This window comes from Rattus norvegicus, chromosome 1 (assembly GCF_036323735.1).
Source record: "Rattus norvegicus strain BN/NHsdMcwi chromosome 1, GRCr8, whole genome shotgun sequence".
Lineage (NCBI taxonomy): Eukaryota > Metazoa > Chordata > Mammalia > Rodentia > Muridae > Rattus > Rattus norvegicus.
This window is the reverse complement of record NC_086019.1, coordinates 171,418,508-171,442,714: the sequence shown is the minus strand read 5'-3', so window position 1 is coordinate 171,442,714 and position 24,207 is coordinate 171,418,508. Positions and strand designations below refer to the sequence as shown.

At 36.9% G+C, this 24,207-nt stretch overlaps 1 protein-coding gene across 1 annotated transcript; it reads left to right on the top strand.

Annotated features, from left to right (window-relative positions):
• Positions 1 to 22,871: 22,871 nt before the first annotated feature.
• Positions 22,872 to 23,843, top strand: Or5p58 (olfactory receptor family 5 subfamily P member 58). The gene has a single exon (NM_001402451.1). It carries the CDS (start codon positions 22,872 to 22,874, stop codon positions 23,841 to 23,843), a length of 972 nt encoding a protein of 323 aa, NP_001389380.1.
• The last annotated feature ends 364 nt before the right edge of the window (positions 23,844 to 24,207 follow it).

The window sequence follows — 24,207 nt, the reverse complement described above, 5'->3', positions numbered from 1 at the left end:
CAAGAGTATAAAATATAATTGTTACCTAGAAAATAGTGTAAAGAAAGAGGTATGGATGTTTTCCAACAAAGGGTTAACACTTCATAATCCCCAAAGATGTAACAGATGGCACAGTTTATATGCTATAAGGCAGAAAAGAAGTCTCAATGATTCTCCACATGAAGATTCATCTCATCTCTACTGCTAGCATTGGTTTCATTAAGTTCTACATTATATCCATGATATTACCTTAATAAAAGTGGTTGACCATTCAACAGCAGTCAATTTTCATTCAAAGTGTCTCCTGTACCTGTTGACAGAGGAGAGGTAGAGACAGGATCATCACTGAAAACTCCCCTGGTACATTAGCCTATGTATGGAGCAGTGAATGACAGAAGACCCTGTATCAGAAGGTTGGAAAGTTAGGAAAGATAGTGACATCGATTTCTGATCATTGCATATATGTACTGTGGCATAATGGCATCTGAACTCACATGAACATATGCACAAACATGAATATAAACATAATCCTTACAGAATATATATGTCACTGTCAAAGATTCCTTCACAAGGTTGTGTATTTAATGCTGTATGTATCTTATCTTTCTCTTTTTCAGATGGACCCGTATAGTTTAGGTGGACTTGAATTTGCTAAGTAGCTAAGAATGACCTTGAACTTTTGATCCCCCTGTCTCCTTTGTTCAAGCACTTAACTAAAAATTGTCTAACACTCGGTTATTGTAGTATTGGGGATCTAGCACAGAGATGTAAATATGCTAGACAAGGGTTCTACCAATTAGATTATATTCACTTTATTATCTTAGGTTAATAATTTTTAAATACACATACTATGCATACAATCTTATTTTTAACAGATGAGAGAGTAAATAGAGGTTGTATTCATGTGTATTCATGTGTTATTTCAGAATAAATTTAGGATTATGACTCAGGTCACATTGGATGCTAGAATGTACTGTTTTGGAAGTCTGTTACCAAAGAAGTTTCACACCCAGATATGAAAAAAATCATTCATTCATTCATTCATTCATTCATTTCCTAAATATATGTTGAATATTTGTTGTATTCTAGAAACTAGGTGAGCACCGTACATAGGTTAAGAAATGTGAACCTCTCTTAGGAAATTTAAATTTCAGTGGAGAAGCCACTAGAACATGAAAACCAAACAAGACAAGCAATTTGGAATACAGATTACAATGACACATTACTCAGGAGAGACAGAAACCATGTCATCCCAGAACCAAGAGAACCATCATGCTATTGAAATTGAGTTCAGGCATATTGATTCTTATTCAGAATAGTTTCTTTAATTTTAAGTAATGTGAACTACCAGCAAAGCAAGCCTTCTGCTTAGCACTCTTCTAACAGCTACTGTTCACAGGGATGAAGAAGTTGCACTCAATGCTCTAATATATCACTAATTTTGTGTTTTGGATCACATTTTCCAGAATAATTTTATTTAAAATACAATTACATTTTCCCTCTCTTCTCTTTCCTCTTTCAACCTCTTCAACTCTTATACTCTTATGGTCCTTCTCATATTGACCATCTATCTGTCTTCTTTTGATTAGGTTATTAGTTATATTTAAGGGCTTAAATTTGTAAACAAAACCTGATGAGATCACTCAGTGTTACTTATGAGTCTGATTTCGATGATGACCAGTTTGATTTGGATAAAAAATTAGAGCACTCATTCATGAGAGAGATTATTTCTCCCTCTCCCTGCAGCCTGATCATCAGGAGGCAAACTGTGCCTGGTATTAGAAACCCAACCATACCCAGGTTATGTATCTGAAAGAACTTGCCATTGCAACTCTACTAGGTCAGCATAATTCCAAACTTCATTCTATACCTTGTCCTTGCACTAACAGACAGATGATGCTCTCACCAAACACCAAAGAAGCTTCTATTTGTAGATAGAGACTATTCAAAATAAACAGGACTCATTAAAATACAGAAAGCAAATAATTGTGGGGAGTTCAGTCCAAGAGATATGTCAAAAAATATCCTGCACCTAAGGCTTAGTGAATATCTGGAAAGAGGGTCTGGAAGATTATAAGAGTAAGAGGACTAAGAAGATAGGTGTGAGACCATGTCAGTAAGGAAAGACAGGGAAACTATTTATAAAACCAACTCAGAGATACGGCTGTATATGTATGACAGAATAATGACAACAGCAAAAGTGTTCACACAAAAGTGTAATGAGAAATCTCACAATGTCTAACCCCTAATATCATTTTTTAATTTAAGATTTTTATGGCTTTCTATATAAGCATACTATTTGCATTAGTTCTACACCACCATCACCTTTAACTTCTCATGCATCTTCCTATCTTTATCTCAAATTTATACTTTGTTTTAAATATTATTTTTATACACCCACCCTACTGAATCCATTTATTGTTGCTGGGTACACATGCTCAGAGATGGCCATTTGACAGCATTTCAAAGGCTTATCCTTAGAGAAGATGTATTCTTTTCTCTCAGCAGCCCATTTGATTCTATGTGATTCTTCAATAGGGTATAGAGCCTTGTAAAATTCTGTCTTACATACTGTCATGTCAACTGTTGTTTTCATTGTTCAGTTATTCTTTATACTGATATTGACATATCATTGAGATTTAATGGGTGTCACTACCCTGTCATGTTTATAAGACAATATTAAGCACCAGACATCCTGGTCTTTGGCTTCTACATTTTGATATCCTCACTACTTTGATGTCCCTTTTATATTAGATGTAGAGGTTGAATTGTAGATAAATATATTTGTGGTAACAACCCATGGTCAGTTACATCCTACATTTTTTACTATGGTGAGTTTTTGTAATACTCTCAATATTTACCCAAAGAAACTTCATAGATAAGAGGTGCTAATGTTCTTTTTCATTAGTGGGAAATAAACCAATATCATTGCTTTCATTAGACATAGTGTTCGATGACTTTCTGAAGAATCATATCAATAAATCTAATCATATCAATTAGGGTACTAACAACAGATCAAATGTGACTCCATCCTTGTATCATTTAGTGAATATTAGAGATTGACTTACATGAATATAGATGAGGAGTTGATTACAGAAGCATGGGTGAACGAATGCTGCATTACTATGTAGCCTACCCCAGCATGCACATTGTTCATAAAAACTCAGTCTCTGTTGTCCCCTGTATAGCTTACACATATTTATCCAGCCAGTCTCTATCATGAAAATATTGCCTTTGAAAGGGGCCTTGTGAGCCCTGTTCTGCTCCTGCCCTTGGGTTATTCTGACACCATTGCAAACCATCTCGAATGAAAAGAACTAAGCTCTTCTGGGTAGGCAAATTAGCAGGATTTAGGTCAGGCCAAGTGAGTCCTCTTAGGAGACAGTTTTTCTAAGGGGAAAGTCCAAAAACTCTTTTAGACAGTACTCAGTAAAACAGATCTTTGTTATTTGGAGTGAACAAGGGTGATATGATCCTGAATAAATGGGTTGGGTTTTTTGATGAGTGCACATTATTGGCTGAGACTGGAGTACTAGGAATGCTTCATTTATATGGAGAAGAATTCCAGGTGCTCAAACCTGCAATTTGGCCAGAAAGCTACATGGCTACCTCAGTTGTGGTTAAGGTAGGAGTTGTAGAGCTGTGTATCCCGGGGCATGCAAGACCAGAGAGCAGAGAGGAAACAATATTTACTCTTGTTGGTCTCAAGATGAGATTTTCAGGGTTTGGACATGTCTCAATCTCACTCTTGCTCTAGGCCCATTCTCTTGTTTTACACTTGCACCACAGACTTTATTATTCTTTTTTCTCAAGTTTCCGGGGCATTATAAGTTTTGTTTAGATCATAAGCTTTGGAACACTGTGTTGTTTCATGACTCTTAATAGCCTTTTTCCTCCTAGACAGAATGGTTCAATTTGGAAGAAATAATTACACAACACAATATTCTTCTTCCAGCTTTTACATTTTTTTCATGCCCCTTACTCAATAACCCCTGAAGCTCAAGAGAGAAGAATCACCCTCTATGACACAGCAACATTCACTTCTCCTCAGGAGCTTGACCCATTATTAGTCTCTTCAGTACACTGATTAAAAAATAATCAACCAATCAAACAAAAACCATTTACAGTAGGAATCTATTTTACTATACACAATATTTTAGATTTCAATTTATAAGTCACATCAGACCTATTTAAATAAAAAATATAATTTCTATTAATACTTTCTTCTGTGGCCCCCTCACCTATGATTCTTTCCTGATCATAGTACTAGGATGTGAATTTCTACCAGTGGAATAAGCCTGAATTGCAATAAGAGAGCAGTTTGTTGAATCCATAACTGTCATGCCATTATTGGACTAGTAGCCAAGTTTTGACAGTCATGTTGGTTTAAGAAAAAGACAAAAATAAAAAGGCAGATGGGCATGTGAGGTAAAAGAAGGGAGAGAGATTGGTAGAATAAACAGTTTGGGGGGTTCTGGTAAGAGTAGTGGGAGGGGTAAACATGATAAAAATATGATGTATAAAGTACAAGTCATCAACAACAAAAACTTGTTAGTGAAAATTCATAGTAAGAAACCTTGGTTTGTTTGAAATATCTTGTCTTTACCTAGTTGCCTCCATTGGTTTCTCCTTCATTTTTTCCCTTTTAATTCATTTTATATTCCTTTTTTAGCAGACTAATAATTTTTATTAACTTATTTATTTTTTTTTGGTTCTTTTTTTTCGGAGCTGGGGACCGAACCCAGGGCCTTGCGCTTCCTAGGTAAGCGCTCTACCACTGAGCTAAATCCCCAGCCCCTTATTAACTTATTTATATACATTCAAAATATTGACACCTTCCTAGTCCCTCATCCCAGGGCAGTTCACTACATTGCCCCTCCCATTTGGCTCTGAGAGGGTATTCCCCAATCCACCCTCCCTCACCCACTTACCCAACCCCACCTAACCCCCAGAACCCCCATTCCTTTGGCATCATATTCTTTTATGATACAACTTCTATCTTCATATACCTGTGTTTAAAACTTGTCACCATTTCATTTGTAAGAGAGACACTTAACATATACATGAATTGCTTCTTCAATAGCAAGCATTATTGAATGTATGAACAACATATATTTAATGCTGAACTCCAATGTATTCCCTAGCTTTCTACAGGGCAGAGGAATGGGTTTTATTGATAAATTTATATAGGAGGAAATCAGGAGAAGTGGTATGAATAGATCAAAATGTATTGTATGAAATTTTTAACTAATTTATAAAAATATTTAAGATAGAACTCATTTTGTATAACACAGCACCAGAGCTGATATGAGCATAGTTCTGGTATGACTCTATGTGTTGGACAGAACTAATAAGAACTTTCGAGACTCACTGGCCTGGTATCAGGTACCAATTTTGTCCCTGACAATTGACACAACCCTAGATGACTGGTATATATAATATAAACCACAAGATTTTATTTTTAGAACTCACCTTAAAGCATATTTATTTTGAATGCTGTCTTAGTTAGAGCTTTATTGCTGTAAAGTCACACTATGAAAGGTAACCTTTTCTTATACAGGAAAATAGTTTCAGAGGTTTACATCATTATCATCATGGTGGAAAGCATAGCAGTACACACATAGACATGGTGCTAGAAAATTAGCAGAAATCTGAAGGTAGCAGAAAGAGACAATGTCTTCTCTACTGAGCATTAATTGAATATTTATGAGACCTCAAAGCATGCCCCTAAAGTGATACACTTCCTCCAAAAAGACCATGCCTACTACAACAAAGCCGCACCTTGTAATAGTGCCAATCCCTATGGAGCAAGCATTCAAAGATGGGAACCTATGTGGGACCTTACCCGTTAAAAACACCGCAGTCCACTATCTGCTCAACTTAGACTTGTTGTCATAACATAATGTAAACTGCATTTAATCCTATCCAAAGTCCCTATACTCTATCATAGTCTCAAAAATGTTTAAAAGACCAAGGTTCAAAATCTCTTTGGAGATTCATGCAGTCTTTTAACTACAAACATCTATAATATCAAAATCATATTGCATCCATAATAAAATAGTTCAGGAGTGCATGTTACTTTTCCAATGCACAAGAAAAGGATCATACTAAGGAAATCCTGGACCAAAGCAAGGCTGAAAAGTAGCCGAACCAATTCCAAACACTGTATCTCTGTGTCTGATCTCTAAAGACTCTTCAGATCTCCAACTAATTTCAGCTTTGTTGACTACAACACATTTCTTTCTCTTCGGCTGATTCTACTCCCTATAATCACTTTTCTGGGCAAGAATTCCACAGCTCTAGCATCTCTAAACTACTGGGGTCTCCAAGGCAATCCAGTCTTCATGCTTACAGCTTTATATAATAGCATATCTATGTTTCCAGGTGGCACACTCATTCTGGCCTCAGCAACTTTTCATAGTCTTAGAGGGAGATGTCATACCACATTTCTTATATTCTTGACTCTAAGGCCAGAAACACATGTCTAAAGCTGCCAAGTTATGCTGCTTGCTGGCACTGGAACATGATCCCATAGTTCAATTCATCTTCACCAGCTTTCTATTTTCCATGGTTTCCTTCTCTGCCTACTCTTGGATGTCTTGGAACTTGCTCTGTAGACCAGGCTGACCTTCAACTAAGAGATGTGCATGCCTCTGCTCCTGTACACTGGGATTAAAGGTGTAGACAACCACACCTGGACCTAAATTTTCCTGAATTCCTGTTTACAAAATGGAAGTTAGCAGGATGAGATCTTGCCTAGAGGTCATCATTCCTTTCATTCTATTTAATATCTATGTATTTCCTTAAACACAGGATATAGCTACCTTCCTGGTGCTCCTTTAATCCTTAAACCATATATGTGTGTGTGTGTGTGTGTGTGTGTGTATGTGTGTGTGTGTGTGTATGTGTATAATATACATACATTGCATACATACATATGCATCTAGGCTCATATGCAAACTGTTTTAAGAGTGAAACACAGGACAAAGTCTATGCTGTTTTGAGATTTCCTTTGCCAATGTACTTAATCTAAATCTCTTCATCTTGGCTTCAGGAGAACTATCTGACAAAGGCAAAAAGCAATAACATTATTCAGCAATATATCACAATAAGTATCTCTAGGCAGCATACTAAAATTCTCCTTTGAAACCTCTGGAGGCAGGCCTCCACAGCTAAAATCACCCTCTGCACAAAAGTCTTCTATGCTTTTACTAGTATAGTCTATTAAGACCTACTTAAAGCATTACAATCCTTTGTTAATCTAAAGTCCCAAAATCCTCATTCCTCCAAATAAAAGCATGAGCAGGTCTATCAGAGCAATACCTGAGTCCCTGGTACAAACTTTGTCTTAGGGTTTTATTCCAGGAGAAGGCATAGCCTAGAGTTGTTCTAGTTTAAAATATGGATTAAAAGCATGTATTTTCCAGCTCAAAGTTTTGATTAAAGGTGTGTCTTTCTATATCAAAGATCTACATTAGAAATGGATTTACTTCTTGGAATTAAGCAAAACCTTCACTAGTATGTTCTTTATTTTTGGGTCCTATCTTCAGATGTAGTTAAGTTGATAACCAAGAGTAGCCATCATAAGCCCATGCTTGTTTATTTGACAGACAATGATATGTTCTAGTCATGATTAGTTTTCCAATGAAGATAATAATCAAGTCATACTAAGGCCTAAAAAGTGATTTAATTTTTCTTAATGAAGTACATATTTTATATATCAAAGCAGACCTGGCCTCCAGGTTCTCCAAGAATCCCTCAGTCCCAACCTAGTACAACCTGCCCCCAACCCTGAACTTTCCATCCCTGGGGCTGGCCAACCTTTCCTCAGAGGCTCTTTTCCCCAAAGAATCTTCTCTATATAATCCAGATATTTTGATCTCTCTCTCTCTCTCTCTCTCTCTCTCTCTCTCTCTCTCTCTATTTCTCTCTATACTTGAATGAACTCACCCCTTCTCTCTTTCTCCCCATGCCCACCTCCCCATGGTATCTTTCCTGGCCTCAATCCTTGTGTCCAGTGAACTCACAAAGGAGCAGGTTCCCAATAAACCTGCCTTTAATATATATTCTAATGTGGCTAGAATTGGCTCATTTCAATATCAGAGAAATAACCTATCACTCTACTTCATGACCATTAATTTTAATAATTTATTCACTTAAGGTTATACTGTAGGCAAAGATGGTATTGACTTGAACTATTTCACCTTCCCAAATGTGACTATATTAGGCATGAAACACCATATCTAAATCTATCAATAAATTTTTAAAGTGTGAAAACACCACTTAATTTGTGATCCAAAGTAATTTCAATAAATGTGCAAAAGAGTTAATTTTGACCTTGCCCTCAAGACATAAAAATTTTAACTCAAAATGAAGTAATTTAAAAGTATAAAACACAGAAGCAAGTATAGTAACTTTCCCAGAAAGATAGAAGACAAGAAAAATGCTTCCATTTGACCTATTTCATAGTCACAACACCAAACACACAAAACAAAGAAAGACTATTAAAAACAGTAAGAGAAAAAAATCAAGTCATATATAAAGGCAGACCTATCAGAATTATACAAGACTTATCACCAGAGACTATGAAAACCAGAAGATCCTGGACAAATGTCATAGAGATGCTAACAGAAAACACATGCCAGCCCAGGCTACTATATCCAGCAAAACTCTCAATAAACATAGATGGAGAAACCAGGATATTCCATGACAATGCAAACTTACACAATATCTTTCCACAAATCCAGCCCTATAAAGGATAATAGATTGAAAACTCCAACAGAAGGATGGATACTACACACTACAAAAGCAAGAAAGTAATCTTCTTGCAACAAACCCAAAAGGAGATATTCACACAAACATAATTCCAACTCTAACAACAAAATTAACAGGAAGCAGAAATCACTATCCCTAAATATCCCTTAACATCAATGGACTCAATTCCTCAATAAAAAAACATAGATTAACAGACTGAATATATAAAGAGGCCAAATATTTTGCTTCATACAGGAAACAGAACTCAGTGAAAAGAGTCACTACCTCAGAGTAAAAGGCTGGAAAACAGTTTTCTAAGCAAATGGTCCAAACAAATAAGCTGAAGTAGCCTTTCTAATGTAGACTAAAATCAACTTTCAACCAAAAGATATCAAAACAGATAAGGAAGGACACTTCATATTTCATCAAGGGAAAAATCCACCCAGATGAAACTTGAGTCTTAAATATCTATGCTCCAAATGCTAGGGTACCTACATTCATAAAAGAAACCTTACCAAAGCTCAAAGCACACATTGCAAATGACACAATAATAATGGGGAATTTCAACACCCAATTCTCATCAATGGACAGATCATAGAAACAGAAACTAAACAGAGACACAGGGAAACTAACAGAAGTTATGAAACAAATGGATTTAACAGGTATTTATGGAACATATCATCCTAAAACAAAACAACATACCTTCTTTCCAGCACCTATGGTACCTTCTCCAAAATTGAACATATAATCAGTTACAAAACAGGCCTCAACAGATACAAGAATTCAAATAATACCATGCATCCTATCAGATAACCATGGACTAAGGCTTGTCTTCAATAACAACAAAAACTACAGGAAGCCCACATACATACTGAAGTTAAACAGTGCTCTGCTCAATGATAACTTGGTCAAGGAAGAAATAAAGAAAGGAATTAAAGATTTTTTAGAATTTAATGAAAATTAAGGCACAACATAACAAAACTTATGGGACACAATGAAGGCAGTGCTAGGAGGAAATCTCATAGCTCTGAGTGGCTCCAAAAGAAACTGGAGAGAGTATACATTAGCAGCTTGATAGCATACCTAAAAGCTCTAGGGAGAAAAGGAAGCAAATACACCCAAGCAGAATAGATGACAGGAAACAACCAAACTCAGGGCTAAAATCAACCAAGTAAAAACAAAAAGAACTATACAAAGACTCAACAAAGCCAGGAGCTTGTTCTTTGAGAAAATCAACAAGATAGATAAACCCTCAGCCAGACTAATCAAAGGGCACAGATAATGTATCTCAAATTAACTTGGTCCTGCCAAGACTGAACCCCCAGTGAACATGATTGTTGCGGGGAGGGTGGTAATGGGGGGAGGATGGGGAGGGGAAGCCCATATAGAAGGGGAGGGGGAGGGGTTAGGTGGATGTTGGCCCAGAAACCTGGAAGGGGAATAACAATCAAAATGTAAATAAGAAATACTCAAGTTAATAAAGATAAAAGAGTTAATATAAAAGACAATCAGAAAAAATACAAATAGAAATGAAAAGGGAGACATAAAAACAGAATCTGAGGAAATTCAAAAAATCAACAAATCCTACAACAAAAGCCTATATTCAACAATACTGGAAAATCTGGCTGAAATAGACAATTTTCTAGACAGATAGCAGGTACCAAAGTTAAATCAGGATGAGATAAACCATCTAAACAATCCCGTAGCTTCTAAAGAAATAAGAGCAGTTATTTAAAGTCTCCCAAAAATAAGAGCCCAGGACCAGATGAGTTTAGTGCAGAATTCCATCAGACCACCACAGAATACCTAATAGTAATTGTTTCCAAACTACTCCACAAAATAAAAAAAGAAGGAACACTACCCAATTCCTTCTATGAAGTCACCATTATGCTTCTACCTAAAGCACACAAAAAGCCAACAAAGAGAGAGAATTTCAGAACAATTTCCCTTATGAATATCGATGCAAAATTACTCAATAAATTCTTGAAAAGTAATCCAAGAACACATCAAAATGATCATCCATCATTATTGTGATGGTTTGCATATGCTTGGTCCAGGGAATGGCACTATTAGAATGTGTGGTCTTGTTGGAGGAAGTGTGCCACTGTGGGCTTGAGCTTGGAGGTCCTCCTCTTAGCTGTTTGAGGATGCTTAACCTGTACCTGACTTCCCTCAGGTGAAGATGTAGAACTTAGCCCCTCCTGCACCATGCATGCCTGGATACTGCCATAATTCTGCCTTGATGATAATGGACTATATCTCTGAACCTGTAAGGCAGCACCAATTAAATGTTGTCCTTTACAAAACTTACATTGATTTTGTTAATTTGGACAATCTCTGTGTCCTCTGATTAGTCTGGCTAAAGGTTTATTTGTCTTGTTGATTTTCTCAAAGAACCAACTTTTGGTACTGTTGATTCTTTGTATAGTCCTTTTTGTTTCTACTTGGTTGATTTCAGCTCTGAGTTTGATTATTTCCTGCCTTCTACTCCTCCTGGGTGTGTTTGCTTCTTTTTGATCTAGAGTTTTAGGTGTGCTGTCAAGTTACTGATATATGCTCTCTCCTGTTTCTTTCTGCAGGCACTCAGAGCTATGAGTTTTCCTCTTAGCACAGCTTTCTTCTGTCACATAAGTTTGGGTATGTTGTACCTTCATTTTCATTAAATACTAAGAAGTCTTTAATTTCTTTCTGTATTTCTTCCTTGACCAGGTTATCACTGAGTAGAGCATTGTTCACCTTCCATATATCTGTGAGCATTCTTTCCTTATTGTTATTGAAGATCAGCTTTAGACTGTGGTGGTCTGATAGGACGAATGGGATTATTTCTATCTTTCTGTATCTGTTGAGGCATGTTTTATGACCGATTACATGGTCAATTTGGAGAAAGTACCATGAGGTGGTGAGAAGAAGGTATATCCTTTTGTTTTAAGATAGACTGTTCTATAAATATCTGTTAAATCCATTTGGTTCATGACTTCTCTTAGTCTGTCTATGTCTCTGTTTAATTTCTGCTTCCATGATCTGTCCATTGATGAGAGTGTGGTGTTGAAATCTCCTACTACTATTATGTGAGGTGCAATGTGTGCTTTGAGCTTTAGTAAGGTTTCTTTCATGTATGTAGGCGCCCTTGCATTTGGAGCATATATATTTAGGATTGAGAGTTCATCTTGGTGGATTTTTCCTTTGATGAATATGAAGTGTCCTTCCTGATCTTTTCTGAGGACTTTTGGATGAAAATCGATTTTGTTCGATATTAGAATGGCTACTCCTGCTTGCTTCTTCAGACCAATTGCTTGGAAAGTTGTTTTACTCTGAGGTAGTGTCTGTTTTTGTCTCTGAGGTGTGTTTCCTGTAGGCAGCAAAATGTTGGGTCCTCATTGCATATCCAGTTTGTTAGTTTGTGTCTTTTTATTGGAGAACCGGGAGACAACAACAAAATCAGAGGAAATTCAAAAGATCATCAGATCCTACTAAAAAAGCCTTTATTCAACAAAACTTGAAAATCTAGAGGAAATGGACAATTTCCTAAACAGATAACAGGTACCTAAGTTAAATCAGGAACAAATAAACCATTTAAACAACCCCATAACTCCAAAAGAAATAGAAGCAGTCATTAAAAGTCTCCCAACCAAAAAGAGCCCAGGTCCAGATGGGTTCAGTGAAGAATTCTATCAGACCTTCATAGAAGACCTCATACCAATACTATCCAAACTATTCCACAAAATTGAAACAGATGGAGTACTACCGAATTCCTTCTATGAAGCCACAATTACTCTTATACTTAAACCACACAAAGACTGAACAAAGAAATGGAACTTCAGATCAATTGCCCTTATGAATATCGATGCAAAGATACTCAATAAAATTCTTGCAAACCGAATCCAAGAGCACATTAAAACAATCATCCATCATGATCAAGTAAGCTTCATTCCAGGCATGCAGGGATGGTTTAATATACCGAAAACCATTGACGTAATCCACTATATAATCAAACTGAAAGATAAAAACCACATGGCCATTTCATTAGATGCTGAGAAAGTATTTGACAAAATTCAACACCCCTTCATGATAAAAGTCCTGGAAAGAACAGGAATTCAAGGCCCATACCTGGACATAGTAAAAGCCATATATAGCAAAGCAGGAGCTAATGTTAAGCTAAATGGAGAGAAACTTGAAGCAATCCCACTAAAATCAGGGACTAGACAAGGCTGCCCACTCTCTCCCTACTTATTCAATATAGTTCTCGAAATCCTAGCAAGAGCAATCAGACAGCAAACGGAGATCAAAGAAACAGATCGGAAAAGAAGAAGTCAAAATATCACTATTTGCAGATGATATGATAGTATATTTAAGTGATCCCAAAAGTTCCATCAGAGAACTACTAAAGCTGATAAACAACTTCAGCAAAGTGGCTGGGTATAAAATTAACTCAAATAAATCAGTAGTCTTCCTCTACACAAAAGAGAAACTAGTCAAGAAAAAAATTAGGGAAATGACACCCTTCATAATAGTCCCAAATAATATAAAATACCTCGGTGTGACATTAACCAAGAGAGTGAAAGATCTGTATGATAAGAAATCCAAACCTCTGAAGAAAGAAATTGAGGAAGATCTCAGAAGACAGAAAGATCTCCCATGCTCATGGATTGGCAGGATTAATATAGTAAAAATGGCCATTTTACCAAAAGCAATCTACAGATTCAATGCAATCCCCATCAAAATTCCAAATCAATTTTTCATAGAGTTAGAATAATTTGTAAATTCATCTGAAATAACAAAAAAACTCAGGATAGCTAAAACTATCCTCAACAATAAAAAGACTCCCGTGGGAATCACTATCCCTGAACTCAAGCAGTATTACAGAGCAATAGTGATGAAAAGTATTTGATATTGGTACAGAGACAGATAGATAGACCAGTGGAATAGAACGGAAGACCCAGAAATGAACCCACACACCTATGGTCACTTGATTTTTGACAAAGGAGCCAAAACCATTCAATGGAAAAAAGATAGCATTTTCAGCAAATGGTGCTGGTTCAACTGGAGGTCAACATGTAGAAGAATGCAAATCGATCTTATCACCCTGTACAAAGCTTAAGTCCAAGTGGACCAAGGACCTCCACATCAAACCAGATACACTCAAACTAATAGAAGAAAAACTAGGACAGCATCTCGAACACATGGGCACTGGAAAACATTTCCTGAACAAAACACCAACGGCTTATGCTCTAAGATCAAGAATCGACAAATGGGAGCTCATAAAACTGCAAAGTCTCTGTAAGGCAAAGGACACTGTGGTTAGGATAAAACGGCAACCAACAGATTGGGAAAAGATCTTTACCAATCCTACAACAGATAGAGGACTTATATTCAAAATATACAAAGAACTCAAGAAGTTAGACCACAGGGAGACAAATAACCCTATTAAAAAATGGGGTTCAGCCATATGTACAACAATGCCAAGCAACCAGAGCTTCCTGGGACTAAGCCACTACCTAAAGACTATACATGGACTGACCCTGGACTCTGACCTCATAGGTAGCAATGAATATCCTAGTAAGAGCACCAGTGGAAGGGGAAGCCCTGGGTCCTGACAAGACTGAACCCCCAGTGAACTAGACTGGTGGGGGGAGGGCGGCAATGGGGGGAGGGTCGGGAGGGGAACACCCATAACGAAGGGGAGGGGGGAGGGGGATGTTTGCCCGGAAACCGGGAAAGGGAATAACACTCGAAATGTATATAAGAAATACTCAAGTTAATAAAAAAAAAAAAAAAAAAGGAAAAAAAAGTTTAATGTAGGAGTGCTCTCTGCATGTACATCTGAAGGCCAGAAGAGGGCGCCAGATCTCTTGACAGATGGTCATAAGCCGCCTTGTGGTTGCTGAGAATCAACTCAGGCCTTCTGGAAGAGCAGCAAGTGTTCTTAACCACTGAGCATCCCTCCAGTTCAGAAAAAGAAATGTCTTAAAAATATTTTAGATTTCTCTTTTTAATATACTGAATCCAATATCCATACATGTGAAAATAAATATTCATATATATAAATACTTATATTTTCAATAAATGATTTAAAGACATTTGATAAATGGAAGAACTAAGGAAAAAAATGGGGTTCAGAACTAAACAAAGAATTCACAGCTGAGGAATGCCGAATGGCTGAGAAACACCTAAAGAAATATTCAACATCTTTAGCCATAAGGGAAATGCAAATCAAAACAACCCTGAGATTTCACCTCATACCAGTGAGAATGGCTAAGATCAAAAACTCAGGTGACAACAAATGCTGGCGAGGATGTGGAGAAAGAGGAATACTCCTCCATTGTTGGTGGGATTGCAGACTGGTAAAACCATTCTGGAAATCAGTCTGGAGGTTCCTCAGAAAATTGGACATTGAACTACCTGAGGACCCAGCTATACCTCTCTTGGGCATATACCCACAAGATGCCCCAACATATAAAAAAGACACGTGCTCCACTATGTTCATAGCAACCTTATTTATAATAGCCAGAAGCTGGAAAGAACCCAGATGTCCTTCAACAGAGGAATGGATACAGAAAATGTGGTACATCTACACAATGGAATATTACTCAGCTATCAAAAACAATGCCTTTATGAAACTCATAGACAAATGGTTGGAACTGGAAAACATCATCCTGAGTGAGCTAACCCAATCACAGAAAAACACACATGGTATGCACTCATTGATAACTGGCTATTAGCCCAAATGCTTGAATTACCCTAGATGCCTAGAACAAATGAAACTCAAGATGGATGATCAAAATGTGAATGCTTCACTCCTTCTTTCAAAGGGGAACAAGAATGCCCTTGGCAGGGAATAGAGAGGCAACGATTAAAACAGACACAGAAGGAACACCCACTCAGAGCCTGCCCCACATGTGGCCCATACATATACAGCCATCCAATTAGACAAGATGGATGAAGCAAAGAAGTGCAGGCCGACAGGAGCTGGATGTAGATCGCTCCTGAGAGACACTGCCAGAATACAGCAAATACAGAGGTGAATGCCAGCAGCAAACCACTGAACTGAACTGAGCAATCCCCGTTGAAGGAATCAGAGAAAGAACTGAAAGAGCCTGAAGGGGCTCGAGACTCCATATGTACAACAATGACAAGCAACCAGAGCTTCCAGGGACTAAGCCACTACCTAAAGACTATACATGGACTGACCCTGGACTCTGATCTCATAGGTAGCAATGAATATCCTAGTAAGAGCACCAGTGGAAGGGGAAGCGCTTGGTCCTGCTAAGACTGAACCCCCAGTGAATGTGATTGTTGGGGGAAGGGCGGCAATGGGGGAAGGATCAGGAGGGGAACAATGATAAAGAAGGGGAGTGGGAGGGATTAGGGGGATGTTTGCCTGGAAACCGGGAAAGGGAATAACATTTGAAATGTAAATAAGAAATACTCAAGTTAATAAAAAAAAATGGGTTTCTGAGCTAAACAAAGAATTCACAGCTGAGGAATGCCAAATGGCTGAGAAACACCTAAAGAAATGTTTACCATCTTTAGTCATAAGGGAAATGCAAAGCAAAACAACCCTGAGATTCTACCTCACACTAGTCAGAATGGCTAAGATCAAAAACTCTGGTGACAGCAAATGCTGGCGAGGATGTGGAGAAAGAAGCCACTCCTCCATTGTTGGTGGGATTGCAGACTGGTACAACCATTCTGGAAATAAGTCTGGAGGTTCCTCAGAAAATTGGACATTGAACTACTTGAGGACCTACCTATACCTCTCTTGGGCATATACCCAAAAGGTGCTACAACACCTAACAAACACACATGCTCCACTATGTTCATACCAGCCTTCTTTATAACAGCCAGTAACTGGAAAGATTCCAGTGCTCATCAACAGAGGAATGGATACAGAAAATATAATACATCTACACAATGAAGTACTACTCAGCTACTAAAGACAGTGACTTCATGGAATTCATAGACAAATGGATGGAACTAGAAAATATCATCCTGAGTGAGGTAACCAAAACTCAGGAAAACAGACATGATATGCATTCACTGATAAGTGGATATTAATTCAAAAACTTGAATTACGCAAGATACAATCCACAGGCCACATGAAGCTCAAAAAGGATGACCAAAGTGTGAACACTTCACTCCTTCTTAAAAGGGCAAAATAATCATAGGAGAGAATAGGGAGTCAAAGTTTGGATCCAAGACTGAAGGACTGACCATTCAGAACCTGCCCCACATGTGGCCCATATATATACATTCACCAAAACTAGGTAAGATTGATGAAGCTAAGAAATGCGTGCTGCCAGGAACCGTATGTAGATCTCTCCTGAGAGACACAGCCAGAGCATGTCAAATACAGAGGCAAAAGCCAGCAGCAAACCATTGAACTGAAAACAGGATCCCTCTTTGTGGGATTAGAGAAAGGATTGAAAGAGCTGCAGGGGCTTGCAAACACATAAGAACAACAATGCCAACCAATCAGAGCAGCTCCCAGCGACTAAACCACTACACAAGACTATACAGGGACTGGCCCATGGCTCCAGCTGCATATGTAGCAGAGGATGGCCTTGTTGGGCATCAATGGGAGGAGAAGCCCTTGATCCTGCCAGGGCTGGATCTCCCAGTATAATGGAATGTCCGACCTGGGTAGCAGGAAGAGTGGGGTGGTTTGGGAGTGGAACACCCTCTTAGAAGAAGGGGGAGGAGGGATGGGATAGCCGGCTTATTGAGATGAAACTGGCAAAGGGAATAACATTTGAAATGTAAATAAAAAATATCCAAAACAAAACAAAACCAAAAAAAAACAAAAACAAACCAAGAAGGAACCAGAAGATTAGAACAAATTGTCAGAGTTAGTTATGAGACCAACCAGGAAAAAAAAAAAAGGCTCTATGTGGTTAAAGTCACTTTGCTGAAGACAACACAACTTACTTACTTACTAACTTACTTACTTACTTACTTACTTACTTACTTACTTACTTACTTACTTACTTACTGAAGATGAGACTTAAGTCATCAAATGAGGAAACATAGCACTGGTGTCTTACTAGAAGTTTCATTTGTATTGACTAGTGTTCATGGTACTAGAAAATACTCAACACAATACCAGAGGAGAAAGGGAAAAATCTATATTACCCAGTGACAAATTCTGAGTTCTATAAAAGTGATCTGCCTGGAAAATATACTAGTGAAATAGTGACACAAACACTATGGGAGTAACCAACAAGTTTTCATATATTGGATTTAAGACCCACTCAGTTAAATTGAAACCCACACCTTACACTGATAAAGTTGCCATTTACAGACTAGATAAATTATGTTCCCAGAGAAAAACTACTACTATTATTCTGCTGAAGGAATGTAGGAATTAAATGGACTCATAATGACATACTTCTAAAACCATATATCAGTATTTTTCTCAAATACCTACATCAGAGTAGCTCTTCTTCACTGTAAATGGGAATCAACTCAGTAATCTCTAACCAGAAATGTGCAGGCAATCAGAGACTTTGGAGCAATCAATATTAAATGGGACATTTTCATCAACCTTCACCCCTTAAGGTTCATATATGTATGTGGAAGATAAAGTGAAAAGTTGGTAAGAACCAGAGGTAAAGGATGACTTCAAGTAAACAGTGACTTTCAGTCACAAGAGAACTGATGTTATATGAAATTACAGAGAGCATGGCATCACATATAAGATCTATATATTTTGGAAGTAGACAAGGTCCCAAGCATTGAAATGGGAACATGGACACAGGCCCCAACCCCTAAGCAAGGAGCTATATAAAATTTATATGATCTGGCAAAGGGAAAATCTGTTTCTACCGAAGAAGTCCCACAACACATCACTGAGTATATTTACCACCATTCAAAGCAAGCCCCACTCATAGGAGCAGTTAGCCAACATACACACACACACACACACACACACACACACACACACACACACACACACAAACCCTCAATGATATTTGTGCATTTTCTTCATTTTACTTTAAACCATTTTTTGTCTTATTTTCCTATTAGTGGTTTGTTTAGAGTGTGTGTGTTTGTGTGTGTGTGTGTGTGTGTGTGTGTTTCAATTTCTTGTTTATAATTTTGTTTTTGAATCTTGGGTTTTTAAGAGAGAAATAATGATAGAATGAAAGTAGATGGGTTGTGAGTTAGAGAAGTTCTGGGACAAACCGGGAGAAGGGAAACCATGATAAAAATATAACATAAGAAATTTTCAATAAGAAGAAGGCTCAGTATAAGGAAGCATATGTTATATTCTAATGAAAGTGGGGGAAAAGATTAAGAACCTCACAAAGGTTAGAATAGGAAACTTCCAAGAAAAATAAGAACAAGCATGTGGAAGAGACAGTGGGAGTTTTGTGAGAGACAGAATAGCGAGTCTGCTGTAAAACTGTCTCACAGTAATATCGGAAGCCATACTCATGTGGTTTCACCAACATGATTGAGCAAACATAACTGAAGAAGGATAATACCAAGAGATGTCCTAAAATAGATAAAGGATAACTGATGAGGTTGCAATTCTAAATAAAGAAACATAGTCAACTAGAAAAAACTGAGAGCGAAGGAAATGGTCTTCCCCAGGGAAGAGCACACCAATTTGTAGACTAATTCCGAATTGTCAGTCCTAAAATGTACATACAAGTATACATACATTATATAGACTGAGCAGGCAGTTTTTATAATTGAGCATATAGAAAACATTTATTTATATGTATATACATCTATATGTATATTATCAACAAGTAATAAAAATGAAGCAATAAATTGGAAATAGAGCAAGTGATGTTATATGGGAAGAATTGGAAGGACAGAAGGGAAGGAGAAATTATGCAATTTTATTGTAATATTAAAATAAAAGAAATGATTCTAAAAACACAATTGATGGAGCTAAAAGAAATGAACCAATCAGAACATAGCTTCAGCAGTTAGATAACGACAACAGGATAGAAAGAGCAGGAATTTCTTTTCCAGGTAAGTCAGGCAGCCCTGGTGAAAAGAACCAATGGTTCCATCAGCAAGACAAGACCATGGCCCTTAGAGATCTCTAAACTAGTTGCTAATTTTTGAACACTGTTTTCTTTGGCAAATGAGTTGCCAATAGAGATAGATCTCATTTGTCATTCTGTATGGCTCATAAAAACAGTGGCCAGGAACCATCTTGTCATTCAACCTGTAAAAGTACAAACAAAATAAATTAACAAACCAATATAGCATGAAAACAGAAATGATGTCACCAAGGAAGATTAAAAGAACTAATACAATGTAGAACATGACGGAATTAAGATTAACAAGAGAATTGAGCTGTCTCTTCAGGTCAACCATGCTTTCTGTTCTACACTATAGCATATAAGCTGACACCAACTGTCTCTTGTTTTAAGTATGAACTATGAAATGCTTGTTTTTACCTGGAAATCTTCTATATCACTTTCTACTCATTATTTTCTAATTAACAATAATATTTATATTCTTGCATATAAAAATGTGAGTACGTAAAATAACTGTTACTCAACTAAATGCTTCCTCTCTACCTATACTCACCAAAGTACCCAACAGAGTATGGTGCATCAACCACCAGTAAAAAAGTAAAGCAAAACTTATGCACATTGAATAAAAGAAGCCAATATAGTTCATTTTAATGATCAGTTCAATATTTTCTAACAAATATCAACTTGCAGGAATATTTACCTAAGATAGTTTGTGACCCTGAACCTCCCATAATTACTGAGTGAAAGTGTACCAATGCTCACACAAATTGAAAAACAAGAGATTGAGATTTATTGAGTTCTTGAAAATTAATTGTGCATTAAATGAATTGCTCAGTACTCACTGGGAAAGTGGTAATGATCCCTGATGCTTTCAATTCACATTGGAATCCAGAGCTTCTGTAGGGATTTATCCTCAGTGACAAACTATGACAGTACAAAACAGCTTTGCCACTATAAGATCATGGGAACTTTGAACTTCTTAATTTGAGATGAATTCTTATTTCTAGAGGTAAGATTTTTGACTTTGTTGGTACATGGAGATATTTTTGCCTTGACATGTAGTGTATTTACAAACCATGGTGTTGAAACATGTCAGATGGAATCTTGCAGTTGGATAACAGAAGGGAGAAAAACAAATTATCATATACTCACCTTATATGTCATCAGTAAATTCTTCAGAATGATCAGGAATAGAACTAAGTTTTCAAAGATTCCTTATTTATCCATCCATAAAGACCTTCATAGCTATACACATGTAGCACTAGCCAACAGGCTAGTAAGTCTACTAGCTTTGGAATGCTTTGGTGGCTTACTATCTGGGGATATCCTATGCAGAAACCTGCTTTGCTTATGGACTGAATGTGCCAGCCTCACAGGCATCACTGTAGACAAATGAGGATGTAAGTGTAAAATGTAAGGGATGACAGTCAATCTGCCTCTTGATGGGTGAGTCTTGGTAAATCATTGAATGTCTTAGGTTGAGTTTTGAGTAGTGCCCTCTGTTGAAAATCATGTGAATTCATTCCATCATAGGCTAGCTAGAAAACACTAGACACTTAAGTAAAGAGCTGCAGTGTCAAAAATAATAATAATTAATAATGTGTTAAATATTTATATTTTACATGTTGTTAAAATTGATAATCCAAATAACTTTAAAGAACAATGATCTATTAAAAAGAATTAGAAATGGCCAATGAGTTTGCAATACTAAGCTCAATTTGTAAATTTAATGTGATATTTGTTCAGTTTTATAGAGTTTGAGATCAACATCAACAGCAAAGTAACTTTCGATGTACTAAACATGTGAAAGCAGAAATGTTATCCTTCTGTCTTTCCCTGATTTCTGTATGTTTTAAACAGCATTGCTACTGTTTACTTATACTGTATTTACTAAGAGCAATAAATTGAGTTTAACCTACCTGGTGCTCATATCTAATACTCTCTTTAAAATGTATTAATTTTACTTAGTATATATGAGCACTGCCTGCTAAACATACATGTACCATGTGAATGCCTAAAAGAGGGCCTTGGATCCCAAGAGTTGTAAAAACAAACTTGTGAAAAAAACACATGGATGCTGAAAATCGAACAAAGTTCCTCTACAAGTAGAGTCAGTGCACATATCCTGAAAGCAATCTGAATTTCAGAATATATTTCTTCATATATACATGTGACACACACACACACCCATATATATATACACATATATATATTAGATGTGTATATGTATATATGTATATAAATACATGTATATACATGTATATATGTATAAAAATACCTGTATATACATGTATATAAATACCTATATATACATGTATATAAATATACACACACATATATATATATGTATATATATAGCTTGTGACTGTGTGTGTAGGTTTGTGTTCAAAGCCTGCCTAATCTACATAGTGAGAAAGCCAGAATTACACAGGAAAACCATATCTTGAAAAGAAACAACAACAACAAAAATCAACTAACTGATATTTCATGAAAAAAAATATACATTTTAATAAACACAAGTTTATTTTAATGTGCTGGGGATTTCATAAGCATTCAATAAATTAAGCAATAACTTAAGTCTTTATTATATAATTCTATTTCATATTTTATTTCTTTGTTATAATAAATATATTAATATTTTGAAAGTTCTCATATAATTTCATATTCATTCATTTATTTTTTGCCTGAAGAAAATGATGCAGGTAAACACATAGGTACGAGTCTCAAAGGAGAGCATCCAGGAGTTACTTCCCATTTCCTACCTTGTGAGTTCCAGGAATCAAATTCTAGATGTCAGAGGTCAGACTTGGTAGAAAGGATGCAAACTGATCCTACCAGAATGGAGCATGACTTTAAATATTTAACTTTAATAACAACTAAGTATATTTTATTATAAAATTGTAAATAAAACTTTTTATTTGTATCATATTTCTAGCCTTTTCTGATTACTTTCAAGAACTTTTTGCACAGAAATGTATAAACAATGAAAACCTTGAGTATAGCATCCATTGTTACTACAATTTTTGGATAATATATTTATTTGTTCTCCAAGTATATATTATATGAAATGATGTGACCTATGTATAACCCCCCCTGTAACATTTTCATCACAGCCTCAATCTAGCAGCAGCTGCACAGTCCATGGCTTTCCTGATGGATGGGAACCACACTGCAGTGACAGAGTTCATTTTATTGGGATTAACAGATGACCCAGTACTTAAAGTCATCCTCTTCATCATCATCCTGTGCATCTACCTGGTGACTGTGTCTGGGAACCTCAGCACCATCCTTCTCATCAGAGTCTCTCCCCAGCTCCATCACCCCATGTACTATTTTCTCAGGCACTTGGCATCAGTTGACATAGGCTACTCATCTTCTGTCACACCCAACATGCTTGTCAACTTCCTAGTAAAGGAAAATACTATCTCCTACCTTGGATGTGCTATACAATTTGACTCCACTGCTATCTTTGGGATGGTTGAATGCTTCCTTCTGGCTGCTATGGCTTACGATCGCTTTGTAGCAATCTGCAACCCACTGCTTTATTCCATCAAAATGTCCACAGAAGTCTGTATCCAGTTGGTTGTAGCATCTTATATAGTGAGTTTGATTACTGCTTCCTTTGCCACAGTTTCTATTTTTTCCTTGCTCTTCTGTGGGCCAAACAGAATCAATCACTTTTTCTGTGATTTTGCTCCTTTGGTTGAACTCTCCTGCTCTGATGTCAGTGTCCCTGTAGTTGTTACCTCATTTTCTGCAGGATTAGTTACCATGATCACAGTGTTTGTAATAGCCATCTCCTATACCTACATTTTCATCACCATCCTGAAGATGCATTCCACCAAGGGTCGACAAAAGGCATTTTCCACCTGCACCTCCCACCTCACGGCAGTCACTCTATTCTATGGAACCCTTACATTCATCTATGTGATGCCCAACTCTAGATACTCCACAGACCAGAACAAGGTGGTATCTGTGTTCTACCTGGTGGTGGTCCCCATGTTGAACCCCCTCATCTACAGCCTCAGAAATAATGAGATTAAGGGTGCTCTGAGGAGACAGCTTGGTAAGAAAATGTTTTCTCAGAGTAATGTATTGTTTTGTAAAATTTAATATAATAATGGCAATTACCCAAGACGAATGGGACTATCCTCTGAGATTTAGTTATTCACCTTCTTAATACTCTACTTGTCCTTATCTCCTTTTACTCCCAGTATACATAGCTATTATATTCTATTACATTTCTCTTTTGCATACTTTGATGTGACTTTGAAAACTTTATATAATGTATTTTGACATTACATACAAATGTATGTTCAGCCCTTCTCTCAACTCTTCTCAGTATAACTCCCTCTCCTACACATCTGATTATTCCTTTTTATCAAATCCATCTTATACTAACTGTAGACACTAAGGTATTTAGGCTTCCACAGAAGCACAGTTGGTACAACAGGGGCCAAAACATCTGAATTTCCTT

Bases quoted from the DNA above. Each gene is read 5' to 3' on its own strand.
- Or5p58 (NM_001402451.1), top strand. From the start codon at position 22,872: ATGGCTTTCCTGATGGATGGGAACCACACTGCAGTGACAGAGTTCATT.